This window comes from Aspergillus tanneri (genome assembly GCF_003426965.1).
Source record: "Aspergillus tanneri strain NIH1004 chromosome Unknown AapTan_6_pilon_pilon_pilon, whole genome shotgun sequence".
Taxonomy (NCBI): Eukaryota; Fungi; Ascomycota; class Eurotiomycetes; order Eurotiales; family Aspergillaceae; genus Aspergillus; species Aspergillus tanneri.
The window spans coordinates 1,666,454-1,691,877 of NW_022984633.1; the positions used below are offsets into that span (position 1 = coordinate 1,666,454).

A 25,424-nucleotide genomic window follows, 5' to 3' on the forward strand; every position below is an offset into this window, starting at 1 on the left:
TCCGCCATCTCCGAGACATGAAGAGGACAGTCTTCTGCTGCAATGGACGGACAATTACTGTAGCATTCTCAGGGAGGATCAATCAAAGAGCCTCCCTCCATGTAAAGAACATCCTCCACAGTAGAATCCTAGATCCATAAACAATGAATAGTTGAAGCACGTAGGACAAGTCCGCGACCACCGCAATCTGTTGGTCTCACCGGACCCGGACGACTCTGCTCCCTGAATGCCCCTCCCACGCCGTTGATGACGGAGGGTTGTTCCGTAAGCCGTGACATCTTTCAAGCTCCTTCTCTGCTATTTTCTTCCGCTCCTTTCCTCTCTTCTATTTTCCTCTCCTCCATTTTCACCTTCTCAACCTCGTCCACCATCCTACTTTTTTGGGGCAGCCTTCTCTGCTGTACAAAACCTTCACACCTCCTCGTCAAGCAAAAGTTCCTGAGTTTCCTCCTCTCTGCACTCATTCATCATGGCAGACCAGGCTGTGTAAGTGTTCTATTCCATTACTTATCTTAGTCCCCTCCCCTACCCTGCGTCATATCCCCGCCTCATATTCCTCTCCTCCATTTTCACTGTCACTGGGATTTCTAGGCTGTGATGTGATACTCCTACCTACCACCCTTCATTGCCTTAGAAATCGTTAAATATAAGCTACTGGTGGTTTTGCCAAGATCGTTCGGGTGTTTCTTGCTCACGTTATTGCGTTGGGTCGGGTTGAGCGTCACACAATCCTTCTCCCTCTCCTCCACTTCTAAAACCCTTCCCCTCAGCTATTGACTAGGGTTTGACAACTGACTTTTAGCGCCCGTTTGGCCGGCATTAATGTCGGCGCACCGGCGTGTCCTTTGCCTAGTGCTGATTTCGGTCTCATCGGTCTGGCCGTTATGGGCCAGAACTTGATCCTCAACGTTGCTGATCACGGCTTCACTGTCTGCGCCTACAACCGTACAACCTCCAAGGTCGACCGCTTCCTTGACAACGAGGCTAAGGGTGAGATAGAGAGCCTTCTCCCCTGATGGTATTACGAAGAAAGCTAATGCGGCTAATCATTTTTTAGGCAAGTCCATTGTCGGTGCCCACTCCATCGAGGAGTTCTGCGCCAAGCTGAAGCGCCCTCGCCGTATCATGCTTCTGGTCATGGCTGGTAAGCCCGTCGACCAGTTCATTGAGTCCCTCCTGCCCTACCTTGAGAAGGGCGATATCATCATTGACGGCGGTAACTCCCACTTCCCCGACAGCAACCGCCGTACCAAGTACCTCGCAGAGAAGGGTATCCGCTTCGTCGGCAGTGGTGTCTCCGGTGGTGAAGAGGGTGCCCGTTACGGCCCCTCCCTGATGCCCGGTGGTAACGAGGAGGCTTGGCCCTACATCAAGGACATCTTTCAGAGCATTGCTGCTAAGAGCGACGGTGAGGCCTGCTGCGACTGGGTCGGTGATGAGGGTGCCGGCCACTTCGTCAAGATGGTCCACAACGGTATTGAGTATGGTGACATGCAGCTCATTTGCGAGGTAAGCAATACTACAGTGGCCACCTTGTGGTAATATGTTTTGGCCCGCGCTGACAGACGCATCCCTATTAGGCTTATGACATACTCAAGCGGGGATTGGGGTTGCCCGTCAGCGAGATTGCCCAGGTCTTTGAGAAGTGGAACACGGGTGTTCTGGACTCTTTCCTGATTGAGATCACTCGCGATGTCCTTAAGTACAACGACAACGATGGCACCCCTCTTGTCGAGAAGATCCTTGACAAGGCCGGTCAGAAGGGTACCGGCAAGTGGACCGCCATCAATGCCCTTGACCTCGGCATGCCTGTCACCTTGATCGGTGAGGCTGTCTTCGCTCGTTGCCTGAGTGCTCAGAAGGACGAGCGTATCCGTGCCAGCAGCCTTCTTAGCGGCCCCACTCCTCAGTTCACTGGTGACAAGCAGGCTTTCATTGATGACCTGGAGCAGGCCCTATATGCCTCCAAGATCATTTCCTACGCCCAGGGCTTCATGCTAATCCAGGAGGTATGTCATTTCTCTTCAAAGCACCATTTCGGCCACCAATGCGGACGCGGTTACTGATAAATCCGAACTGTATAGGCCGCCAGGGAGTACAAGTGGAAGCTGAACAAGCCCTCCATCGCCCTCATGTGGCGTGGTGGTTGCATCATCCGCTCCGTCTTTCTGAAGGACATCACCAATGCTTACCGTACCAACCCCGATCTCGAGAACCTTCTGTTCGACGACTTCTTCAATAAGGCCATCCACAAGGCCCAGAACGGCTGGAGGAACGTCGTGAGCAAGGCTGCCCTTTGGGGTATTCCTAGCCCTGCTTTCAGCACTGCTCTCAGCTTCTACGATGGATACCGCACTCGGGACCTCCCCGCCAACCTGCTGCAGGCTCAGCGTGACTACTTCGGTGCCCACACCTTCCGCGTCAAGCCCGAGTATGCCAACGAAAACTATCCCGAGGGCAAGGATATCCATGTTAACTGGACTGGACGTGGCGGTGACGTGTCCGCCTCAACCTACATCGCTTAAAGCAAAGGATACGATGCAATGCGCTGGACGTGGAGCCTCGCCCTGGAACGATGGTGGAACATGGCGAAGTTGAGAGTTGAGCAGGACAGACTCCCTGGAGCATATAGAATGATGACGCTCAAAAGACTGTTAAAAGGGGTTCCTCCCAATGTACTTAGATGACAGGTTTAGCCTTTTTATTTATTTACGCTGAACGTATGAAATGAAATGTGTTTTAGTTGTTCAGTGGATGGTGGGCATAAGCAGACTGAGCCCTTGAATCTGCGCAGGAATGGGCCGGTGTAGACACCTGAAAAAGCAGGCAGCAACTGTACATGGCGCTAAGCCGGTTTGGGACCTATTGGCCGCCAACGTGAATTGATCCATGCGGCGCCGACCTTCCAGACAACGTTCTCTCTTCCTTCGACATACCATCGCCGATTTGCCGCTCCCCAATTTACAGGCCAGCGGTCCGGGTAGACTTTTTGTCGTCTGCTTGGCTGCCTTTGCTTCGGACCATTTTCTTTTCTGTCCTGCCTCTTGTTTGTCTCCCTTTTGGCTGCCATTTCCGTCGCTCCTTAGCTCCGGTTTCCCGCTACGTCCCACTTTGCGTGACTCGGGTTCGAGTCCTCTATCATAGTTACGAACGAAAGTAGATCCGACAAGGCTTGGAGCCGGATATCTTAGGTTTTGAGCACCGAACTGGTTCTGCTATTTCGACCGGGACTACTGGCGCGCGAGTACGAAAAGCACCTTGTGTGTTTGTTCTTCGATCTCCTCCCTCTTGGTACGTTTAAGCGCTCACGTATCGATCGATCAGGTCCCAGCCTTTCTTGGTTCGCAAGGGGAGATTGAGGGATCCTCGACTTGGGAGACGGTGTTATGGCAGACAACAAGCGTCAGAATTCAGGAGTCAGAGCGCCTGCACAGGGAACCTCCAGTGCTGCGAATCAGGGAATGGCCGGAGCCATGGTACCTTTGGAAGTCGCGCTGAGCGGTGCAATTGGTGCACGGTAAGTTGTTACCGTCCTTGAGTCCTGCAGCGACGTGGAGTGTCAATTATAAGAGAAAACTCGGGGCACCTTTCACGAGTACCGCTTATTGTTGGATATCGCTAACTCTTTGTGTCTCCCTACCAGTGTTCGCATCAGCACAGCAGCTCCCGCTGTGTCTACGATTGAAGGAACCTTGTTCACCGCTTGTCCCATCACCAACCTTGTTGCTATCAATACCGCCGACGGGAAACAGGTGCAGACAGGCGATTACCACGTCATCCCGGTGTCGCGTATACAGTCCTTCCAACTTCTTACTCTTGCCCCGTCGACTGGCACCCCCGAGGGACCATCTTTCTCCGATGCGGTCCCTCCGGTACACGCGCTTGATATCCGTGCCTTGAAGACGCGAGAGGCCAACGCTGTCAGCAAGTTACAAGAGAACGAGGCGCGCCGTGGTAAAGGTGTTACTCGGGAGGCCCAGAAGTTGTTCGATGCGTTCAGTCGCACAATGCCGGCCAGGTGGGACAGAACTAGCATCGTCGTAGCAGACGCAGTCACCATCGCACCTCCGTACCGTGTAGATGATTGCCGGTCGCTGGTGGCGGGTGATACCGCTGCTCTTGCTCGAGTGCGCAAGGTGGTACGTAAAAACCAGCCCTTGTTTTTCCATACTATGCTTGAACCCCATGGGAGTTTTTTTAAAGCGAGGAATGCTGATCATCGGCGTTGAAACTCGACAGCTTGAAATGGAGCGTATGAAGATGGAACTGCGTAATGACAGTGCCACCATTTCCTCCACTGATGCTTTTTCGCGAAACTCCACTGCCAATAACACCAACTTGTTGTCTCCAGGGCCTGGCGCTGCTGGACAAAGGAAGGGAGGTTGAGCCGTGCTTTTCATATCTCCTCCGCTCCATCCGCACACGAGCTCTTGTGTAGGTCGAGTGGAAAACATCTATCTATCAGCGCCCATTTATGACAGGATGAAAGGAGAAAGGCGGCTCCCTAGCTGGGTGCCCGGTATATTGAACCAATCTCGATGCGGCTGGAGCTGAAAGGAAGGGGCGCACCGCGAGACAGTAAGCGATATAATTGAATCGGGTGATGTGATAGATGCAACATGCAATGAATCGGCGAATTTTTTTTCTATTTTATTTGTCTCTCTCATATCCTCATATCTTCATATCCTCATATCCTCATATCTTCTATTCCTCTTTTGTTTTGTTGTCTCTCTGGGGAGAATCAAGCGACCAGACGCGATGCAGGAGTTGGTGGCGTGGATAGTACATGGGTTATTGCTGTATATCTACCTCATCCAGGGGCAACGCATCGAAAGCGATGGATGGATGGATGGGTTGGAGTGAACCTCATCCATTAAATTTTACGCTTTAGAAACCAGATGACCATTATGATGACCCTCTTTGATTCTTCTTGCCCGTTGTGTGAACACTGTTTACGAATAACCATTCGACCGATCGATACGTAGTGAACTGTCTTGGGTCTCGGGCTCTACAGCAGACCACTTCTTAGGAGGTCGGTCAGTCGAATCCTCGAGTCTCTTCGAGGATGCCGATGAGTTCGGCGACTTTGCTAGGTAGGACCATCTGGGGAACATGTGTATGACAAGCGACCTACCTTGATCTGATGGCCTTGGTCAGCGGACAATGCTGTCAGTACAATATTTGGATACTGATGCCTCATCCGTCGGTCGGATTTAACGGGACTGATCCAGACATACAGAGGATATTGATATTATTGTTATTGTTGATGATTTCGGCGACAGACCCTTAGAGTAGAAGACTGTGTGAGAACCCCCTCTCGTATTCCCACATAGAGCTTTCTGAGCCGCCCATCGTTTTAAACATGTCCACAGAGTTCAACCAAATGTGCCAAGTGCCGATAGCGTCGGATACCAAGGTTATGAGACCTCGATGGACGACGAGCCATGGAAGACGACAAAGTCGCAGAGAACCAACTTGAGCCGATGACATCTTCCAAAAAGGGCCACATCCTGCAGCTGCAGGTACTAAAAGCAGACGAGGACCCATGCAGCTAGGATGGATGGTGTGGGATTGAATCAAATCCCGGGTCCACTCGCCAAGAGTCGGTGTGAGATGAAATCGCCTCGTTGGCACTGGAAATATGGGAGCACTTTAAGCATGAAGTCATGAACAAGCGCCTTGTTCTATGGAGGGATTCTCTGTGAGGGATTCTCTGGGGGGATAGATGTCCCTTGGTTCTTAGAAAGAGACAAATAGACCAGCATCGACCCCGGATCGCCCAGAAAGTTCACTAGTTAACTGACCCTTTCGCATGATCAGACTGACTCTGGAGACTAGGATAAGAGAGGAGAAGATGGACGAGGGAAAACTTCTGCCTGCAGATGATTGATTGAACCTTCATCTGATGATTCCTGATGGTTAGTATAGTATAGAACCATTCTTTGGTCAGGCACGAACTGTCAGCAGCCAAGATCCAGTCGGGTCTAGTCTCATCCTTTCATCTCTCTCTCTCTCTCTGTCTCTCTCTTGTCCTCCTTTTCTCTCCTCTTCTTTCTCCTCTCTCTTCTATTCTGGAATCGAATGCGCCGTCTATCGGTCGCCCTTGCATGAAGCTCCCAGGCCATTCTTGCTCCTTTCGTCCTGGATTCTTTCCTTTCCTTTCCTTTTCCATTTCCTGTGTGCTTTCATTTGTCCGGTTTTCCCTCCATTCCACTTCCCTTGACATCATTCTCCTCTCCTTCTCCCCTCCTCCTTCTCCCTCCAACTTTTGAGTTGGATTTGCCCGTTGAGCCCCGGGGGTTCTTCCCGCCAATTTTCCTTTTCTTTTCTTTTCTTCTCTTCTCTTCTCTTTTCTTTTCCTTTGTTTTACGGATGGGGTCTTTCTCAACTCGATCATAGTATAGTAGTCCTGAATAGATACCCTTTTCTTTTGTTTTTTTTGTCGACCCTTCCATTCCATCCATTCTTCCAGCATGGTCTCTCCGTCGAGCAATCACCACCGACGGCGGAGCTCCGTCCTGACGGGCGCTGGAGGCCCGTCACAAATTCCTTCGACCGACCAAAGGGATGAGCATTCCCGAACCCCCGTCGCCGATGGGCCCAATTATAAACGGGAAGACCAGAAGCCTGGAGGTACCGAGGACGCCGATGCATCCGACCTTTCCTCCATTGCAGAGAGCGTCGAGATGGATTTCATCAGCTCCGATGACGATCTTCACGACGACGAGGAGACAGGCCTCACAGCGAAGCAACGACGTCAACGACGCCGGAGAAGAAAGCAGCGCCGCCAATTGGATGCCCGGATCGCCGATGTCAAGTCCTCACGACAGGATCTATTTTCGCTGGGAGGTGCGGATAGCGATATTATCAGGAAGCTCCTGATTAATACCGGGTTGATTCTACTGTGGTACTTCTTTTCGTTGGCGATATCAATTGTGAGTTTCCTGAATGTACAAAAAATGCCTTTCTTCTTTTTGAGACTGACCAATTGGCTGCTCCAGTACAATAAATGGATGTTCGATGATGACGAGGTCGTGTTTCCCTTTCCATTGTTCACCACAAGCTTGCATATGCTCGTCCAATTCACTCTCGCCTCCATTCTCCTCTACCTGATTCCTTCGCTACGTCCCCAGCCGGTCGCTTCGTCATCACCCTCCAGCTCACCCGTCGGACAGCCCGAGGGGGTGGACTCGAAACCACCGCTATTTACCAAATTTTTCTACTTCACACGCTTGGTTCCCTGCGGCGCGGCGACCTCGCTTGACATTGGCCTCGGTAACAGGTCGCTGAAATATATCTCCCTCACCTTTCTCACCATGTGCAAATCTTCGGCTCTTGCCTTCGTCCTCCTCTTCGCCTTTCTTTTCCACCTGGAAACTCCATCCGTCAAGCTGATCGTCATTATCGCCACCATGACCCTGGGTGTGATCATGATGGTCGCCGGGGAGACCGCCTTCAATGCGATCGGGTTCGTCTTGGTCATCGCTTCAGCCTTCTTCTCAGGGTTCCGATGGGGCTTGACCCAGATCCTACTTCTACGCCATCCGGCGACAGCCAATCCATTCTCAACTCTCTTCTTCCTCACCCCCATTATGTTTGTATCGCTGCTCATCATTGCTCTGGCGGTAGAGGGCCCGTCCGAGATCGTAACGGGCTTCGTCACCCTTGCCGATGCTCGTGGCGGTCTGTCTGGCATTCTGCTTCTTATCTTTCCAGGCGTGCTGGCGTTTTGTATGATTGCTTCGGAATTCGCCCTTCTGAAGCGCTCGTCCGTCGTCACCCTGAGCATCTGTGGCATTTTTAAGGAAGTGATCACCATCAGTGCAGCAGGGGTCGTGTTCCATGATAAGCTCACTATCGTCAATATCTCGGGCTTAATTATCACGATTGCGAGCATTGGCACCTACAATTACATGAAGATCTCCAAAATGCGCGCCGAGGCACGAAGCAGCTCGTGGGAACGTAGCCCGGATCTAGAATCGGAGATCGAAGGCTTGATTCCGATACAGCGGGGAGAATACCACCAGGTACATAACCCAGAAACCCGTATGGTGCAGTCCGATGATAATGTCAACATTACCCCCGTGGACGACCTGGAAAGCGGCGATCGGCGGTCGTTCCGGGTTCGGGCCAGCGGTTCGACCAACATTCATGGGCTCAGTATCAACACAACAAATCTAGCCGCCGGTGATCGATCGATGTCTCCGCGGGTCTCTGGACCGTCGCCTTTGCGCTCTGCTCCTCCCGTTATTTTCTCTGCAGAAGCTGAGCTTCCTAAAACAGGACGGAGTGCAAGCCCGGGCCGTAACTTACAGTCCTCTCCTGAGAGGGCCGGATGGGAAAGGCAGTAGGCAGGATTCCTACTCCTTTTCTCATGGCGCCTCTGTGTGCTAGAAACCACTGGCATGGTTTATCCGGTCTCCTCCCTCCACTCTGCCTTGCTACTTGACATTTGTACGTCTCTTCTCTCAAGCTCAAGAAAAGGCGCTTGTGAGACATTTGACTAGCAACATGTACTGGTTTTCCAGCACAAGTACTATATGGCCCTCCTATTTTCTACAAAGGATTATCGTCAGTGTTTCCATGGCAGATTGGGCCGCAGACTTTTATAGAAGGGGTCCATCAAAAGCATCCTGGATCTTCCGTCTGTATTATCTGACACGGGGGTGGCATGGCATCTTTCGGCATTTAGCCTGAGTTGTGGTCGCTTGAAGGTCTTCCACACAAAATACCCATTTGGATTACAGTTGGCAATCATTTACTTCCCGCCAAAAGAAAAAGAGACATTGTTAATGTATAGCGAAGATGTATATTGCTTGGGGTCGGCAGACTTGCAAGCGTTAGATCTACTCCAATGGAGTTGATGGTACATGACTCTCACTAAACAAGCAGTCAGTCAAGAGTTTATAGGTGCATACATATAAAGCCTGTTTTCTCGTATATCTGCGTGGAAATCTACGTCCTGGTTAGAGGAACAGTACAGGTATATTCATTAGCTAGGAGCACGTAGATCACCACGACAATTTAGAAGCGTTTTTCTACTCCGAGTGACTCTGGCATCCTTCGTCTTCACTGCCATCGCCCGTAGCTGTCTGACTCGCTTTCCCTTTCCTTCCGGGTGCATTCATCATCTCCAATAACGACTTTTGCGCTTTTTTGCTCGGGCCTTTTGTCTGCTTCTTCTTTTCACTCTCCAGCTTTCGATCATATTGCTCCTGATGCTTTTCGCGCTCTTCTCTACCTTCGTCGGACAACTTCTTCTCGAGGGCACGGAACTCCGGACCTTCAGGATCCATCCCGATCAATGATTCAAGAAGCTCGATCTCCTTTGCCCAGACAGAGAGATCAGCCACCATTGCAGGCTTCGCACCAGCCGGTCGCTTCGGCTGCTTCTTCGTGGCTTTCTTTTTAGAGTCAGCATCGCTAGTGTCATCCTCTTCCTCCTTTTGGTTCTTGATACTTGATTCAGGTCGATCGATAGGCGTTTCAAGAATCATAGGAAGACCCTCGAAACGAGATTCATTCATCACATTATGAAATGCCCGGAGACCAAGAAACCCCGTTCCAATATTCGCGTGAAGATCCCGTCTACTGCCACGGGGGGCCTTGGAGTCGTTGAGATGGAGAGCACGTAGATGCTGAAGCCCAATCACGTCTTCGAATTCTTTCATGAAGTCTTGGAACCCTGTCGAGGTGGCGAGATCGTATCCGGCCGCGAAGCTGTGGCACGTGTCGATGCAGATGCCGATACGGGGATGGTGTTCGTGTGGGATCATAGCCAGCAGGTCTCGGAATTCAGTCAGTTGGCCGCCGATGGTGGAGCCGTGGCCGCACATCGTCTCGAGGACGGGGATAACCGTTGTCGTGGCGGAGAGGGCGTTGGTTAGGGCTTTGGCGAGTCGGCGTAATGCGTCGGAGTGGCTGCTTTGGTTTGCGCTGCCGGGGCTGGGATGGACTTAGGTTGGTGTAGATTCTTGGTTGGTCGGCTGGGACTTACTGGAAGTTGTATAGTTTGATTCCTAGGGCTTCGCAGCGACGGAGATCGTCGAGGAATGAGTCGTATGCTTGCTTGGATTTAGCTTTGTCTTCTTGTGCTAGGTTGACTAGATAGGATCCGTGAGGAAGGATGTATCTAGTAGCGTGTAAGCGATTGTCTGATGTGGAGGTTGTCTGAAATGGTTGTCAATAGGATTCAACTTACTTTGCTGCGTCGTAATTCTGTTCCTGGCAAAGCCGACGGAACTGGTCTCGGTGGTCGTCTTGTAGTGGAGGGTTATCCCATTTTCTCTGTGACTTAAGGAAGAGTGCAAAAGCATTGCCACTGAGAATATAATCAACTTTGGGGGCAATCCAGATTATTTGGGTGGGTTTATTTACCCGATGTGTGTGCTATTGGATACGGCGTTAAACACGCCTGCCATACGCATGTATTCGTGAGATTGTGTAGGTAGGGACAGGGCAGGACCATTGCAGATAAGACATACCTTTGGCTGCGCTGACATGCGCTCCCACATGCATGCGCAGTCCCTGTGTCCTCGAGCGCAGAGGCATGTGCTCGGACTTCTTTTCCAGTTTCGTTTTTTGCTTTTTCGTAGCCTTTCCCTTCACGGCTGTCTTTTCATCCGGCCCTTGCTCCAACTGAACGTGAACGGATACCTTGGTCTCCTCCTTTTCTTCTTCTCCGACTTCCTGTTTGACCGTCCCGTGGGATTCAGTCAGAACTGAAGAGGCTACAGTTTTCAGCTGATCTGTCGACTTCACTTTCTTTGATTTTCTTGGTGGGGAGCTCGGCACAGCACTCTCCTCGGATTTTCGTTTATTGCTCCCTGGGCTGGTTGTTGGCTGCGAGCGTGGTGCACCGCCAGAGGTTGCCCTACGCGTTCCACGTGGAGGCATAGGAGGATAATTGGCTTTGTTGGTTGTGTTTAATGCGATTGAGAGTTTAAAGAGATGTAAATGTGGTCCAGCGCTGGCTTATGTAGAGGTAAAATCATGAGTCTCAACGGTGCATTCTATACGTAGAGTAATTGGAGACTTGAGCGGTCTTGAACCTAGAGGGTATCGAGTCCCTTTCTAGAGCATAAACTCAGTGTCTTTCTTGTCCTGGAAGTTGAAGATGAAGATGGCAAAGCTAGTCGAGCCCGATTGGCGCACTGTTCAATTCGACATCGACAATAACACGTGGCGGTGCAGTTGTTTGAAGCCCACGCTTAACACCAGTATCTCTGAACCTTCTACCACCAATGAAGCTGCAGGGGAAGTGTTCCTGGGCGTATATTCTGTCTGGATTTGACATTCTTTGAGAACTGCCGTCACGGGATGGAGTCGCTTATCGGAAATAGCGCACGTGATACGTAACCTGGGCAACCAGGGCCGCTTGTTTATCGATAAACTCGGCTAGAAAAGAATCTCCACCTTCCGTCAATCCTCGACATTCTTTGACGACTACCACCACGACTGTCGACACTGTGCTCTGGCTAAGTTCTCTATTTATACAAGCTAATCTCGCTTTCTACGACACCGGCTATATATCACCAGGATCATTCCGGGTGTTCGGGCGCTATCGCCATCAACCATCGCCGCTATGGCGGCCAACGAAGACCTCATCGACTTTGATATCATCGAGACACAGAAGGAAAACATCCAATCATTACCTGGTGGCCGATCTGCGAGGGAGTTAGCTCGTATCTTTTCTCCGCGAGACACCACGGACAAGCTTGCAGCCCCATCCCCTAACGACACGAGGACGATGAACGATGCCATCCGACAAGATTACGAGGCTGAGTTGAAAACCATAGGAGAGTCGGACGATCCGCTTGATATATACGACCGCTATGTAAAATGGACACTAAATGCATATCCGTCGGCCCAAGCAACCCCGGAGTCGGGCCTTCTCCTGTTACTGGAACGTGCGGTGAAATCATTCCTGTCGTCAAATCACTACAAGAACGATCCTCGTTACCTGCGTCTGTGGCTTCACTATATTCGACTTTTTTCTGACTCTCCACGGGAAACGTTTGCCTTTTTGGCGCGGCACCATATTGGAGAGGGACTTGCGCTTTTCTATGAGGAATTCGCAGCTTGGCTCGAAGGTGCAGGGCGATGGACACAGGCAGATGAAGTGTACAGGCTTGGGATGGACCGGGAGGCACGACCAGTGGAGCGCCTTGTACGCAAATACAGCGAATTTCAACAGCGCTACGAATTGAAGTCTCATGACAACGGTCCGTCTTCCCCTGCATTACCCGCGGTGCGTCCAGCATTGGCTGCCAAAGTAGATCCGTTTTCTTCAGTCACACCGGCATCAGCAGATTCACAAGTACAGCGGCCATCCCCTGGTGCGAGGGGACCTGCAAAAATGAAGTCGGGCAAACCAAAGATGGCGATCTTTTCGGATACTGATTCCTCGGCAAGTCCACCCGCCGTAGCAGGACCGACCAAGGGCTGGGAGAGCATCGGGTCATTGCATGAACGACGAAAGGAGAACAAAGTAGAGGCAAAGCCATGGGCGGGAGAAACTTTGAAGGCAGGAAAGAAAGACGGACCGGCACAAAAAATGACAATTTTCAGAGACGAGGTAAGTACAGGCATATACCTGCTGTTTTCTGAATTCCATATATTTACGATCACAGGACTAATGGGTGGCATGAACCTGGATTTGGTTACGATTTAATGTATTCAGTCAAACTCAAGTTTACAAACCAAAGATGCAGAGCAATCGAAGCATGTTCCAGAACATCGTGTAAGAGAGGCAATAAACCCCCGTACAGGGCGCCGAGAGCGTGTTTTCGTCAATCTTGATGCAGTATATCCCGACTATACGAACCCCAACAAGGAGGTCAGCTTTGAAGAGCTCAGGGCCATGAGCCGTGGCTGGATGGACATGAACTGGCGTTCGCAGAAAGAACCTCTCAAGCAGATATCAGGGAACGAGAACATCATTGATCATAGGCTTAATAGGGACTTACCGGAAGAATTCAATCAAAAATTGATCATCAAGGACCCGGATACTTCAGCACCGCACCCTGTTACAGACCTCGATGGAACCAATGAGGGAAAGACTGGAAAAGCACGGAAGTGGAAATTTCGTGAAGTTCGCGGAGAGACGCAAACTGGTGAGTAGCACATTCGCACGACTTTGCTAGGTTTTCGTCGGCCAAAGGCACTGACCAGCTCTTCAGTCAAAATGAAGTTTGACTCGCCGACTGGGAACAAGATTCGACGTAAAAGCACCTCTGAACCAACGATGACTATGCATACCCGAGCTGCCACAGACGAGATTTACAGCATCTTCAATCAGCCTCTAAGGGCGGAGGCGGAGGCTGCTGAAAGCAGCGATTTTGAGGATGATGGCTACACGAGTGCTGGAGAAAGTACTGTAACTGGACGGATATCAATTGCTTCAAGCGATTTCGGGGACGATGAGACCACCACCTTCCACAAGTCTTTCGATGAGGATGGCTTTGATGACACGCAGGCCGAAAGTGTTGTCGAAGGAGAATGGACCGAGTTTTCGCCTAGGAAAGGTATTCCCAGCCTAGACCATCTTGATTCAGAGAACGTATTATCAGCTGATTTAACAGCTGAGTGTGGCATAGCTGAGGATGAGCAAGATGACGGAGACATATCCAACGAGATGCGAGGAAAATTTGTTCCCCAAATGCCCGATGATTACAATCCACCCTACGGTACTTATCGAGATCCTGCAGTAATGGCCCAGAACCGTTTGCCTTTCATGACCCCCATCGTCGAACAGACGGAGCATTCCCTGGCTTCAATGACGGCTGCCAGAAGCCAGATCTACAATGCGAAGACTCCATCCAAGCCGATGCATCCCGAAACGCCTCATATTGACCTTCTGGCAACTCCACTAGCTACGGAGACACCGCATCACACGATAAGCCTTGGCTGCTTGCCCGAAGACATGACGCTGAGCCCAACGGCAATCAAAACGCAATCCGGCCCGAAGCTCACTTTCCCATTGAGAGATAATAACGAACAGTCGACTATCATCACGGACCCGCAGTGCAATCCCACAAGCAAATGCATTCGGGACGCCATTCTTTCTCGTTCTTTGAACCCAGCCCTTGCTTCATTTGCTGGGTATCATCGCTCTACGGAAATAGAGACACACTATGCTTCTGACATCCAAAAGTTCATGAAAACCCATGTCAAGCGTCCTAGAAGTGGTGACGGAGCATCATTTGATGTGCCAATCCTCGATCTCCCTGGTGCAGAGCGAAGCTATATCATTCGAAGAGAACTGGGGGCCGGTGCTTACGCCCCAGTCTACTTTGCGGAAAGTATTGACAACCTATCGTCTGATTCGGAGAATGAACACATGGACGACGATACCCAAGACTCCCACTCGACGAATGGCAGCAAGCTAACCAAGCGAAACGCGTCCCGCTATGGATTTGAAGCACTTAAACTGGAAGTTGGACCCCCCAATCCTTGGGAGTTTTACATGATCAGATCCGCACACGAACGAGTTAGCCAGGTGCCAGAGCTGTCCCGCGCTGCCGAAAGTATCATTCGTGTCCACGAGCTTCACGTCTTCAAAGGAGAAAGCATTCTGGTTGAAGACTACCGTAGCCAAGGGACGTTGTTAGATCTTGTCAATCTCGTCCGCAACGAGCCGCTTACAGCCAACGCTACCGCCGAAAGCGGGTTGGATGAAGCCCTTGCTATGTTCTTCACTATTGAACTATTCCGAACGGTCGAAGCTCTTCACGCATGTGGCATCTTACATGGAGACATCAAGGCCGACAACTGTCTTGTGCGGCTAGACGAAAAATCGACTACACCTGCCTCGCTTATTGACCTGGACAATAATGAGAAATACTCCGACCCACGCGAGGTTCATTACTCTCCTCGAGGCTTTCACGGCTGGCGTTCTAAGGGGCTTTCCTTGATTGATTTTGGCCGCGCAATTGACATGCGTGCCTTCCTGCCCTCCGTCCAATTCATTGCGGACTGGGAGACTGGAAAACACGAATGTAATGAAATCCGCGAGATGCGACCATGGACTCACCAGATCGATCTCTACGGCATTGCGGGTACCGTGCATATCATGCTCTTTGGCAAGTACCTCGAGTCAACGCCAATCCAAACAAGCGAGGGCCCTCCGTCTTACCCCAACGGCCATAGCACCACCACCACTACGAGAATATATCGCATCCGCGAAACGCTGAAACGGTACTGGGAGCGCGAAATCTGGAACGACGTCTTCGATCTGCTGTTGAACCCCTTCGCTGATCGCTGGGTCCAGATGGAACGTGATACCCCTATCGATGGCATTATCGCAGACGAAAGCACCCACCATCTCCCAGTGCCGAACTCTATGCGATATGTCCGGGAGAAAATGGAAGCCTGGTTGCTCGTCAATGCCGAGAAAAAGGGTCTTGGTCTTCAGATCCGAAAATTGGAGGCTATATTTTCTGAAAGGAAGAAAAGAATGGAGAAGTGTTAGCATGCAGCTCATCTTCTTTCCTCCTTCTTCCTTTCTTTTGTCTTTTTTGCTTTTGTCATATTCTTCACTCGTAATAAATTCGCTTTCCTACTTCACGATGCATCACGACACCACCAATAAATACCCCCTTCCTTAGCTCCTGCAGCGTGGCGTTTTGGTTTTGAGATGGAATATGATTGCACACTTGCTTCTTTCTGTTGTGTACGTACTTATTCTATATCTTTTTCTTGGACATATTGAATTATGTCTTCATATGGGATTTCTGTGTCTTGAGGATTTTTCTTTTTCTTTTTTTTTTTGCCTATATTAGTATCATATTGCTCACAATTACAAACGTAGGTGGTACTAGTTCAATCTTGTCTTCTCATCCTACAGAAGTGAATTCAATACAGAGCTTATATCGGTGTCAACTCCCTGAAGGATCACTGCTTTGGATTCATCAAATCTAATCAAAGGAAAACAAAACAAAATACATCAAGATTTGCCACGGACCACTATGTCATACTAGTCATCAATACAAATATGGATCTTATCATCTTCATCTAACGAATACAAAACCTAGCACTGTAGATCATAAAGGATATGAAGAATATAGGAACCACCAGCAGTGATCCAGTAAGAGATTGACTGAGATAAATTGTAGTATAAAAAGTTGAACGTCCGACTTATGCAAGACTTGATAACAGTAGAATAAAAGCAGTCATGGAGGTAAAATTCAGACTGGGACTGAACGCTGCAATGGCTGTAAACGCTTTCATGAACGTTGCTGAGCAGCATCATCATCATTTCATCTATAAGTCGTTTCATTCAATACCGGCGTCTCTCCATTCCAATCATCATGCATCCGGAAAGAAAAAGAAAAGATGGCAAACATGGTTCATCATCAAACAAATCAACAATATAATGATTCTGGGTATTGAGAGAGTTCCAATTCCAATTGATAATATAGAAGAAAATAAAGGATTGTAAGATATCGATAGATTTTTTTTTTTTTTTTTTTTTGCCTTTTTGGCTCGAGCATTTGTGTCGATGTTGTATGAGTTGTTTCAAAGAGTGAATGGGATTCGGTAGACAGGAAAGGAAATGAGAATTCAAAGATTGTGTCGTCTGGACTAGAAACCAACAGCGGCATATGGATGATCCATTAGCCCAACCAGAAAACAGTATTGTCAGTCTACCTTATCGGTTCGTGCTATTCTGGATGGTTGTTTATGCAAGCCAGATCAATATCCAATGCTGATTTGGTTGATAAGAAAGAGGAAAGTAAAGAGTGGAGGTTGAGAATGTAAGAGTAAGATAAGAGTAATAAAAATGTTAATCGAAGCAATGAGTAAAGTTTTGCCAACTCCAAATAATATTCAGCCATGTTCATGGCCCAATATGGAAAATACTGGGAACATAGCCCAGATTGCGTTTGGATGCAAAATCACTCGACTTTTTTGGTTTGTTTGTTTTTCTTGGAATGATGTAACACATCTGCTTAGAGTGGGAAACATCCTGGTTTTCTTTGTTGTCGTGCTGTCTTTTTGTGTGTAAGGGGTTTTGTTTTTTTTTTTTTTCTCTTAAATGTCGTCAATGTCGTCAATACCATTTCTGTCATTCATTATTCTTCATGGACATTGAAACCAAGGTCGCAGTAAATCATCCAGGTCATTAGCAACATATTCAAATGAGGTCGGCACCATATTGAGAACAGATTTTTCAGTGCGGATCCCTGTCTGCTGCTTGCTTCGTGGCTTCCATGGCACATTTATTGCCTTGTGTGGGACAGGTTTAATATCTGTCTCCGAATTCGCTCCGCATCAGAGATGCCTTTCTCGGTAGGGTCGTATGACGGCAGATGCATCATGTCTTGAACCCTTGGCCGCGCATCTAGATTCGTCGGTCTAATTTGAGATAGCAACTCTCTTGAAAATGGCTCTGAGCGTGACGCTACATGTCGAATGAACCGGGACGAAGATCCAGAACGCTTGAAGGCTTCCACTTTAAATGGTGAGCCGAGACGTTTTACATTTTCGCCCGCAAGATTCCGCAAAGGATCAACCACAGGCTTTCCTATCGCGGTAGTCTCTTCATTTCGAGAAGACAATGGTGGAGAAAAGAGCTGATCCAACCCCTTCGGACTGACGGAGCTTGTCGTGGCTCCACGGGTCCTAATCCGCACGCGACGCTGGCCCATATCATTTATCTTGCCTTGGCGGAATAGCTCTTCTAGATGACGATGTGTATCTTGTTCGCGAGGTGATTGAACACTAGATTCCTGGTTAGGAGTGAGACTGCTGTTTTTCATACCGGAAAATACATCCATGCGGGGAGGAGACTGCAACCGTGAGCCGGTAACATGAATTGTTTCGCGTCGAACTCTAGGTGTATGGCGATTGGCTCTCTTCCTTGAATTAATTGGTGCCCATGTATTGTATGTGAACGGAGACCCAAGACGAGGCGCCATCTCCCGTTCATCGAAACTGAACGGCCTTTTCGCAAAGGGTTCGACCACCTTAGACGGTTCACGAGGCACAAGCTTGTTGAACCACTCACTGTTTGTCTCTTGGGGAGAAGTAAACTCCATGGCAAGCTGAGACAGGGGACCGGGAACCGAGCTGGAGACAAGGGAGACGCCCAAATCACGTGTCGCATAAGCCGCCGAGCTACCGCCAGAAACCTCGACATGCGACGACTCATAGGACGGGTGAGAGAACAAATCGAGGGCAGGTGTTGGACTCCGGGATTGCATTATTCTCTGATAATGAGGGGCGATAGAGAACTTCCTTTTGCATAGCAACTTCAGTCTCCGCCTGGTTGAGGCCTCCGATCTAGGCCAGAGTGGCTTTGCCGGGTTGGCTTTTTGGGTTGGCGTAGAGTCACCACTCCGGCACTGTTGCAAACTAGACGGCAACCGTTTCGTCAATAGAAGAGGTCTCTTTTCCCAGGTTCTCTTCGCGTCTCGCGCTACTCGGTGAGTCACTCCCAGTGGTGGGATACTCCCCGGCGTCATTTTGAACGGGGTAATGGTAGGATTTTGGAGGTACAGTTGGTAGGTATTCCAAAGATGATTGTCCATGTCCATTGTCCACCGTTCTTTCCCGGGGAGCATGCGCGATTTACTCCGCTGACTCTTCAGCAATGGGGATTCCACGACCGGTTTTGGATGGATCTCAAGATGGAAGAATGGATCATAGGAATCACTCTCCATACTGGTACAGCTTCCACCAAGTGAACGCCGCGAAGCAAAAGTTTCAATTGACGAGACCGAGGAGTCAGAAGCATTCGAACAGGCGGAAGCCGGACGCTCGATCGTTCCCCCCAGGATTTGGGGATCTTCCGTAGACCAAGTTCCGGTGGATCTTGGCTCGATGGGGTCTTCGCGGATCTGTGCAGGTGGGGTCTTGAGGGCCACACGATCCCGGGGAGGGGCTAAGAAGCGGTCACTGTCGGCAGGCATCACCAGGGGAGGCCGAACAGTTGAAGCATCACCAGGAGGAAATTCAATAGAGGGTAAGGGGATGTCGGATTGTCTGGAATGAAACATGCTGAGATCATATTCGGCATACGCAAAAACGTCGGTCCCTGAGCGCACACGGGACCTGCGCAAGCGGCAGCTGGAATGGCGAGGGGGTGGGGGCGGGACGTCCAAGCGAACTGAGGCGCGTTCAGGAGTTCTCGGTTCCCCCATGCTTGCCGAGGGGAAGGTGAAGTTTTTTGGCAACGTGCGTGAGAACCCTCCTTGTCGATACGCCATGGTTATACGTTGTCCCGTTCTCGACCACCGAAGGTATAAATCAAACTAGGAAACAAAGTCGAGGATCTCCGAGGGGTCGTTCCGCGTAACAGATGAAGAACGATCCTCTATTCCAGTACCATTTCGCCAGTTGTGAGCCTCGTGCGCGTTTCGTTAAGTGTCCGGTCCGGGGGCAGCACGGAATCGGATATTCCCCCGTCGCACACCAGTCGTCTAACCCCAATTGACTGCGTACCCTTTCTTCCGTGATAGTGACGCCTTGGGAGAACGGTAGGGTCCCCAGGGAAATAATTCTTGTTTTTTGCGTTAATGGTGTAGGCGTCGTCGACCAATGTCCAATTAGGTCGACTGGGGAGGCGCGTAAAGGGGGAAGTCGTAAATCGTAACTTAAAAACAAAAACAACAACAAAAAAGGAAATAGAGCTCGTCCAGGTGTGAGTGGTCGGAGAGACAGCGACCGAATTTGTGTGAATGCCGATGCGATATGCGATTGATATACTTTGAGGCGGTATCACATCGAACGGTTCCGGCGCTTGGAGCAAGTATAGAGGGAAGCCGACATTGACACACAAAAACGCCAGACCAACACAAAAGAAAAGGGAAAAAGGGAAGAAAGGACGGAATCTACGAACCACGCGCGAGATAGCGGCCGTGGCCGTGCAAAGGTGGGGTGAAGGGGGAAGGGAGAGAAAGCAGGCAAGCAAGGGTGAAGGAGAAGAAGAGTTGAGAGAAAAGGGCTGGGAGGATCAGCCAAGAGGGGAAGGGTCGAGCCTAACTGCTATTGCCAGCACAAGCCTAAGTTGGGGGGCTCCACTGCCCGAAATTAATATGGATAATCACCACGTCAGGGAAGTCGGAACAGATCAATTAATCAATTAATTCGCACGAGGTCTAGTGCGTATTAGCGGTCCGTCCGAGAGATTCCAAACTGACAGCTTTACAGGCCCGTGAGAAGTGCTCCGTATATACTGCAGTAGAGAGCCCCAAGAGGTGCATCTCATACTCACCATAAGGAATGCAACAGATGAAAAATAATAAATAAATAAAATCACCAAATTGATTGAACCCAATCGTATCCCCCCGAGGACAATCAAACAGAACAAAATCACATGGAATAATAAGTAAACCCGCTTGCTGTGGAATGCGGAGAATTGCTGTTGGGCAGGACCCGGCATCACTCCAGTCTATCTTCGTTTGATTAATTTCATTTTATTTTTATTTTATTTTTTCTCCCATTTCTAAAAACAGTGCACCCATCGCATTAGTAGAAATATTCGGGACCATCTAAATGCTGGAGGTTGGTCGTGGTCAGTCTAAACCACCTCATTGCGCCGCCCAACGAGGCCTCAGGAGCTAGAAAACGGTCGACAAATGGCGTTGGTCCCGATGGAGTCATTCACTCTTACGGCCTCGAGTACAAGCTGCACAGCGCTCCTAGGTCCCACTTCCAAAACTAGGTACTAGGTACGATAGGGAAGTCCTCACAAAGCTGCTTGCTTGATCTTCCACCTGCCGCAAAGGTACGCGAAAAAGGATGCACTGCAGAGCACTAGCGAATCGATTTAATACGCAATATCCTTCGTTGGAGGCAAAAAAAAAAAAAAAAAAAACCGCGTCGGCCCATTCGGAGTGTAGGTGAAAAATCCTATCATCGTTTGTCCTTTCAACCCTTTTTTCCTATTCGATAAATAATATGAAACGTTGAGAGCGGATAGAAGCCTATCAGAACATCATATGCCATACCTCTCTCCCAGTTCATACGGATTCAACTGATCTACATGGAAGACAATCAGGTAGGCTCTTGAGGACTCTTCGTCAGTTGGTTGAACCTTGATGACCGTGTGATCAAGTCGGTGGCTGGGAAAAATTTAACAGGATCATACCAGTGGTCGAGCCACTGAGGTCTCCCCTAGTAGCACGTACGGAAGGAGGGAAGTGGTTTCGAAAAGTTCGAACTCCAGTCTCTTGCAGAAACGTTCCCCACTATGTCACGGACGAACCAAGGTGGACGCTGGGCATGCATTAGTGCTACCACGTACTTATAGTAGGGATGAGCAAACGCGACTTAACCGCCCAGTCGGTGGGCAAGACGGCCACCGAGGAAAGCCTCGTCGGCGACCCAGATGTGATATCACTCAAATCAACGGTCGACACTCGGCCATCTTTCAAATAGCATATCCGGACGTCAAAATAAGGACCGCGCGCCATCCAAGGAACGTCCTGGTCCAAGTGAAAAAAGGCTTTGTTCAGGTTTCTTTCTTCGGTCTTGGTCACGTTGCTGCGCCCTCGCGTCAAGGTGGGCCCCCATCGCGTCCCAACGCGTCTGGAACGCGTCTACGCGCGTTTAGTAACGTACCGTTTCCTGACGGGATCCAGCCAGTCAGAGACCAGGCAGATCGTCCTCATTTACGGGTGGCTGACGGTTCCTGGACTAAGAGACTAGCAGAGACTTGGAAGTGTCAATCCTCTTTGCCCAAGAAGGCAAGAATCTCTGCTCAGGATCCCAAAAGGTGGATATTCTTGGTGCTCCTCCTGGAGACAAATGGGTCTATGCAGGAACCCTTGGCCACCTACTGTCTAGCGACCAGGTAGTAATACGGACAAACTAATATTGAAAGATCCCACTGCAAAGAATGCTAGTCCAGTGGGATTCTAATAATATCTTCGACCTTCGGCTTGGATTCTTGGAATTGAATCAGTACGTATAACACGAAATTTCAATTGTCCTCTTCCCGGAGATATAAGGACTGCGATATACTTAGTCTTGGAATGGTGGATTCCTGGCAAAATAAAAAATAAATAAAATAAAATAAAATGAATAAATAAATGAACAAATAAAACCATCTTAGGTATGTCCGTCAAGTATCTGGGATCAAAACAAAGACTTGAGAAGAGAATTGTTGGCCCTACCTGCCTATGATTAACAATCCCAACCCAACGATCCTGCACCTTCCTTGCTTCCACTGCAAGTGCACAGGTAGGTCTGGAAGAGATGCAGCTGCAGCTGTAAGCTACAGTGGTTCATACCAGGATAATGTTAGAAGGGATGGTAGCACCTGTGTAGTTCCTCTCTTGGTAAAATATAAAACCATCAAAGGTCCTGCGGCTGTGCTCTTTGACATCCTAAAGCTGAAATGTCTAATTTTTGGTCATGTGAACGTAGTTGTCATGTGGTCTTCATCTACGGGGTGTCATACTCTTGCCCTTCTGGAGACCACGCGGTAGGGAGTTTCGATAGCACCTGGAGTACTTTCTTGCTTGGATACCGATAGCCTCCCTTGCATTATTGTGCATAAATTTGTTGGGTAGCAGCAGACGAACCACATTGTTCACCCTTTTAAGCGAATTCTCAGTCTTGCTCATAACGAGATAATTAATAGCTAAGTTAGTTATAAATAGTTACAAAATACATCATTTAGTCATCACTCAGCAAAGAAAACATGTACCACATGGACTGGGAATTTATTCAAGGATCCCTTCACCAAGCCTAGCGAGGTCAACCTCAGGCTGTCGCGCCTTGTACAGCAACTTCACCGTCTGGTCGCCAATGATCTCCATTCCATACATGAACGATTTCGGTCGCCCCGTCCTGTCGGCAAATTTCCAATCGTATTTCATCAGCAGGTGGATGAGGAGAATTTTGATTTCAGTGGCGGCGAAGAATCGGCCGGTGCATGCATGCAGGCCATGACCGAAGCCAAGGTGTTCCGGGCTCGTCGACACCAGCTGGAACCGATGCTCGTTACCCGGGATCTGACGCATGTTGTAGAATCGGAAGCCGTCGTAGGTGTTCGCGTTCGGGTACACTGCCTCATCTTGCATCGTATGGGCTGACACAGTCAGAGTGGCACCTTTGGGAATATGAGTCCCGTTGGAAAGCGTAATGTCTTCGGTTGCGATCCGGTTAAGAAAAGCTGCCGAGAATGCCCAGAGTTAACATTAGGGCAACACTGCGGTCCTCCGGTGGAACCCAGGAAACAACGTACCTAGACTAACGGGGTTCAGTCGCTGGGTCTCCTTCATGACGCTATCCAACTTCTTCATCTTCAAGAGACTGCTCTTCTTCAACACACCGTCTTCCTCCAGGACAGCTTTTATCTCGTCTCTCAGCGGCTGGATGTATTCTGGATACGCTATCAAGTCGTACATGATGTTCAGCACTAGATTAGACGAGGTGTGGATGGCAGCTAGAGACATTGATATCTGGGACCGTGTCATATTCAATGGCCGTCCATTGGCAACTTCTGCAAGCCAATCCAAAGCATCTTCATGCATCCTGGAATGGTCATTTTCGAGCACCTTGCCTTGGCGGATCATGTCTCTTCTGTGCATCTCCCGTTGGATGATCTCATTAGCAACCACGATATGCTTCCGGAGCCTCTGCATCGATGGCATGAACCAGTGCACCCATGGTCGGAGGATTGCCGGCCAGAGTCTAAGATTGCGAGCAGCATGGAATCCATCGGTTGCATAATTGACCGAGACGTTCAGCCAGCCCTTGTCGCGGCAGATATTTTCTCCTAGGAAGACCAAGGAAGACAATCGAGCAACGATGTACGGGACTTCCAGCCCCAGTATGAACGGTTGCCACTCTACGTGTAGTAAGCCCTGTTAGAGATAGGATCCAAGTTGTGCCAGATGAGAGTATAATAGGTCCAACATACCATTGGATTTGGGTAAATTTTCGTTCAGCACAGCAGCTGTTTCTCTTGATAGAGGAAAAATAAGGCTTCCTACAAATAGAAAGAGATTAGACTATAATAGGATAAGAGCAAGCGTCAATCACCACAGCAGATTGGCTAACCAAGGACCTGGTACGTAAGTTTTTTGCCGACCATTTCGCGAACAAGGTTATATTTGTCGTCACCTCCATCAAAGGGCTCAAACCCCGGGATCTTAACACCAAAAAACATCTAAGTGGAAGTTAAATCATCTCAGATGCCGAAGCGTATCTGCCGTCATAATACCTTCTTACTAGACTCCGTAAAGCTCAGATGTGGGCTGTTTTTGATTTCATCGATATAGCATGGATGCAAAACGATCACCGGAGCATGGTCAAACATCATTTGGAACACTGTATTGCCCTGTGCACGAAGCATCAGTCTTCAAACTTGCCGTCTTTAACTCGACAGGTGAGCATCGTGAACCGTCCGCCACATACCTCACTAAAACCTTGCTCAACAAGTTCTTTGGCCGAGCTGACATAGCGCTCTTTGGCTTTGGCGTTGGAAAGCTCCCATCTACCTCGTCCTATGATGGGGATATTCCAGTAGGGGAAGCCATCTGCGAGGTCCCTAAAGAACTGGCATACAAGAACGAGGATCAAAGTCACCGCAATGCCCCGAACCAGGATCTGGCCGTCCAGATACTCAATAGCCATGATAGTAGACTTCAACTAAAATATAATCGTTACTGATTTCAGAAGGTCGCCAAGGTAGAAAAATGGCAAAAGGCACCATAAGAAGTAAAGAACAAGAGAGTACGAAAATAATAAAAGGAAGTGAATAAGCAGAGATGAGGATAACTAGAAGAATTATTTACGTAAAACAAGACAAGCGGAGGGGAGTAAATGGCCAGGGGAAGGGGATGGAAGGTCAGGAGATTGCAATCAAAGAGAGAGATGGAAGCGAAGAGATGTGAGAGGCCTGCAATCATTGCTGCCGATACTATTCGCTACCCATCCCACACATCAGGCACTGAGACCATATCATCGTCCAACAAGATCGTTATCTTTGGGCTGATACCGAAAGGGAGGGTTGCAAAGAGACGTTGGATGCGTCGAATACGCAGAATACGCAACACGCAGGTCCGATCGAAATGATCGGCGCTCCAGCGGAGGTGGCCAACCGGAGATGCTTCATAAGCATTCTAGGCGAACCTTTGTTAAGCTACCAGACAAACAATGCAGAACGATTAGCATCGTAGTAGCTGAGAAGGATCAGCCCAGACTTTTGCCTGTCATCACCCAAACTATGCCTCTCCATACCCAGCTGGGGCCCTGCCAAGTCCATACCTGACTGGATATTTTCTGCATAGTACGGAGTAGATCGAATAGATCTATCCAAGTGGACTCAGGGTGGGGTCTTCAAGGCAGGGAAGAAATCGCCTATTCTATGCTCCAGATCAGGATCAGCTCGCTTAATTCAAAGATGCATTCCAGGGAGTTGACCTTGGTCCAATCAAAAGAGCGCTGGTTGGTTTGCAAGAACTGCA

General features: G+C 49.4%; 7 protein-coding genes across 7 annotated transcripts; 4 read left to right on the forward strand and 3 right to left on the reverse strand.

The window, feature by feature from the left end:
• Window positions 1-469: 469 nt before the first annotated feature.
• Window positions 470-2,525, forward strand: GND1 (NADP(+)-dependent, decarboxylating phosphogluconate dehydrogenase; the record flags this gene model as incomplete). Its single annotated transcript, XM_033573186.1, has 5 exons — window positions 470-486; window positions 803-990; window positions 1,058-1,509; window positions 1,581-2,009; window positions 2,085-2,525. 5 exons carry the CDS (start codon window positions 470-472, stop codon window positions 2,523-2,525), a joined length of 1,527 nt encoding a protein of 508 aa, XP_033423738.1.
• Window positions 2,526-3,386: 861 nt separating this feature from the next.
• On the forward strand, window positions 3,387-4,386 carry ATNIH1004_008580 (anticodon-binding domain-containing protein; the record flags this gene model as incomplete). Its single annotated transcript, XM_033573187.1, has 3 exons — window positions 3,387-3,517; window positions 3,644-4,139; window positions 4,240-4,386. The coding sequence occupies 3 exons, from the start codon at window positions 3,387-3,389 to the stop codon at window positions 4,384-4,386; spliced, it is 774 nt and encodes a 257-aa protein (XP_033423739.1).
• A 2,087-nt stretch (window positions 4,387-6,473) lies between these two features.
• On the forward strand, window positions 6,474-8,351 carry CAS42 (putative nucleotide-sugar transporter; the record flags this gene model as incomplete). Its single annotated transcript, XM_033573188.1, has 2 exons — window positions 6,474-6,935; window positions 7,002-8,351. 2 exons carry the CDS (start codon window positions 6,474-6,476, stop codon window positions 8,349-8,351), a joined length of 1,812 nt encoding a protein of 603 aa, XP_033423740.1.
• A 687-nt stretch (window positions 8,352-9,038) lies between these two features.
• On the reverse strand, window positions 9,039-10,896 carry ATNIH1004_008582 (DNA-(apurinic or apyrimidinic site) lyase APN1; the record flags this gene model as incomplete). The annotated part of the gene is made up of 5 exons (XM_033573189.1): window positions 9,039-9,945; window positions 9,998-10,132; window positions 10,202-10,321; window positions 10,378-10,414; window positions 10,485-10,896. The coding sequence occupies 5 exons, from the start codon at window positions 10,894-10,896 to the stop codon at window positions 9,039-9,041; spliced, it is 1,611 nt and encodes a 536-aa protein (XP_033423741.1).
• Window positions 10,897-11,584: 688 nt separating this feature from the next.
• Window positions 11,585-15,472, forward strand: ATNIH1004_008583 (putative checkpoint protein kinase (SldA); the record flags this gene model as incomplete). The annotated part of the gene is made up of 4 exons (XM_033573190.1): window positions 11,585-12,577; window positions 12,683-13,115; window positions 13,182-13,526; window positions 13,599-15,472. 4 exons carry the CDS (start codon window positions 11,585-11,587, stop codon window positions 15,470-15,472), a joined length of 3,645 nt encoding a protein of 1,214 aa, XP_033423742.1.
• Window positions 15,473-17,222: 1,750 nt separating this feature from the next.
• On the reverse strand, window positions 17,223-19,211 carry ATNIH1004_008584 (uncharacterized protein; the record flags this gene model as incomplete). Its single annotated transcript, XM_033573191.1, has 1 exon — window positions 17,223-19,211. One exon carries the CDS (start codon window positions 19,209-19,211, stop codon window positions 17,223-17,225), a length of 1,989 nt encoding a protein of 662 aa, XP_033423743.1.
• A 3,462-nt stretch (window positions 19,212-22,673) lies between these two features.
• Window positions 22,674-25,078, reverse strand: ATNIH1004_008585 (cytochrome P450; the record flags this gene model as incomplete). Its single annotated transcript, XM_033573192.1, has 7 exons — window positions 22,674-23,125; window positions 23,198-23,803; window positions 23,876-23,944; window positions 24,016-24,124; window positions 24,179-24,295; window positions 24,373-24,606; window positions 24,956-25,078. The coding sequence occupies 7 exons, from the start codon at window positions 25,076-25,078 to the stop codon at window positions 22,674-22,676; spliced, it is 1,710 nt and encodes a 569-aa protein (XP_033423744.1).
• Between the last annotated feature and the right edge of the window lie 346 nt (window positions 25,079-25,424).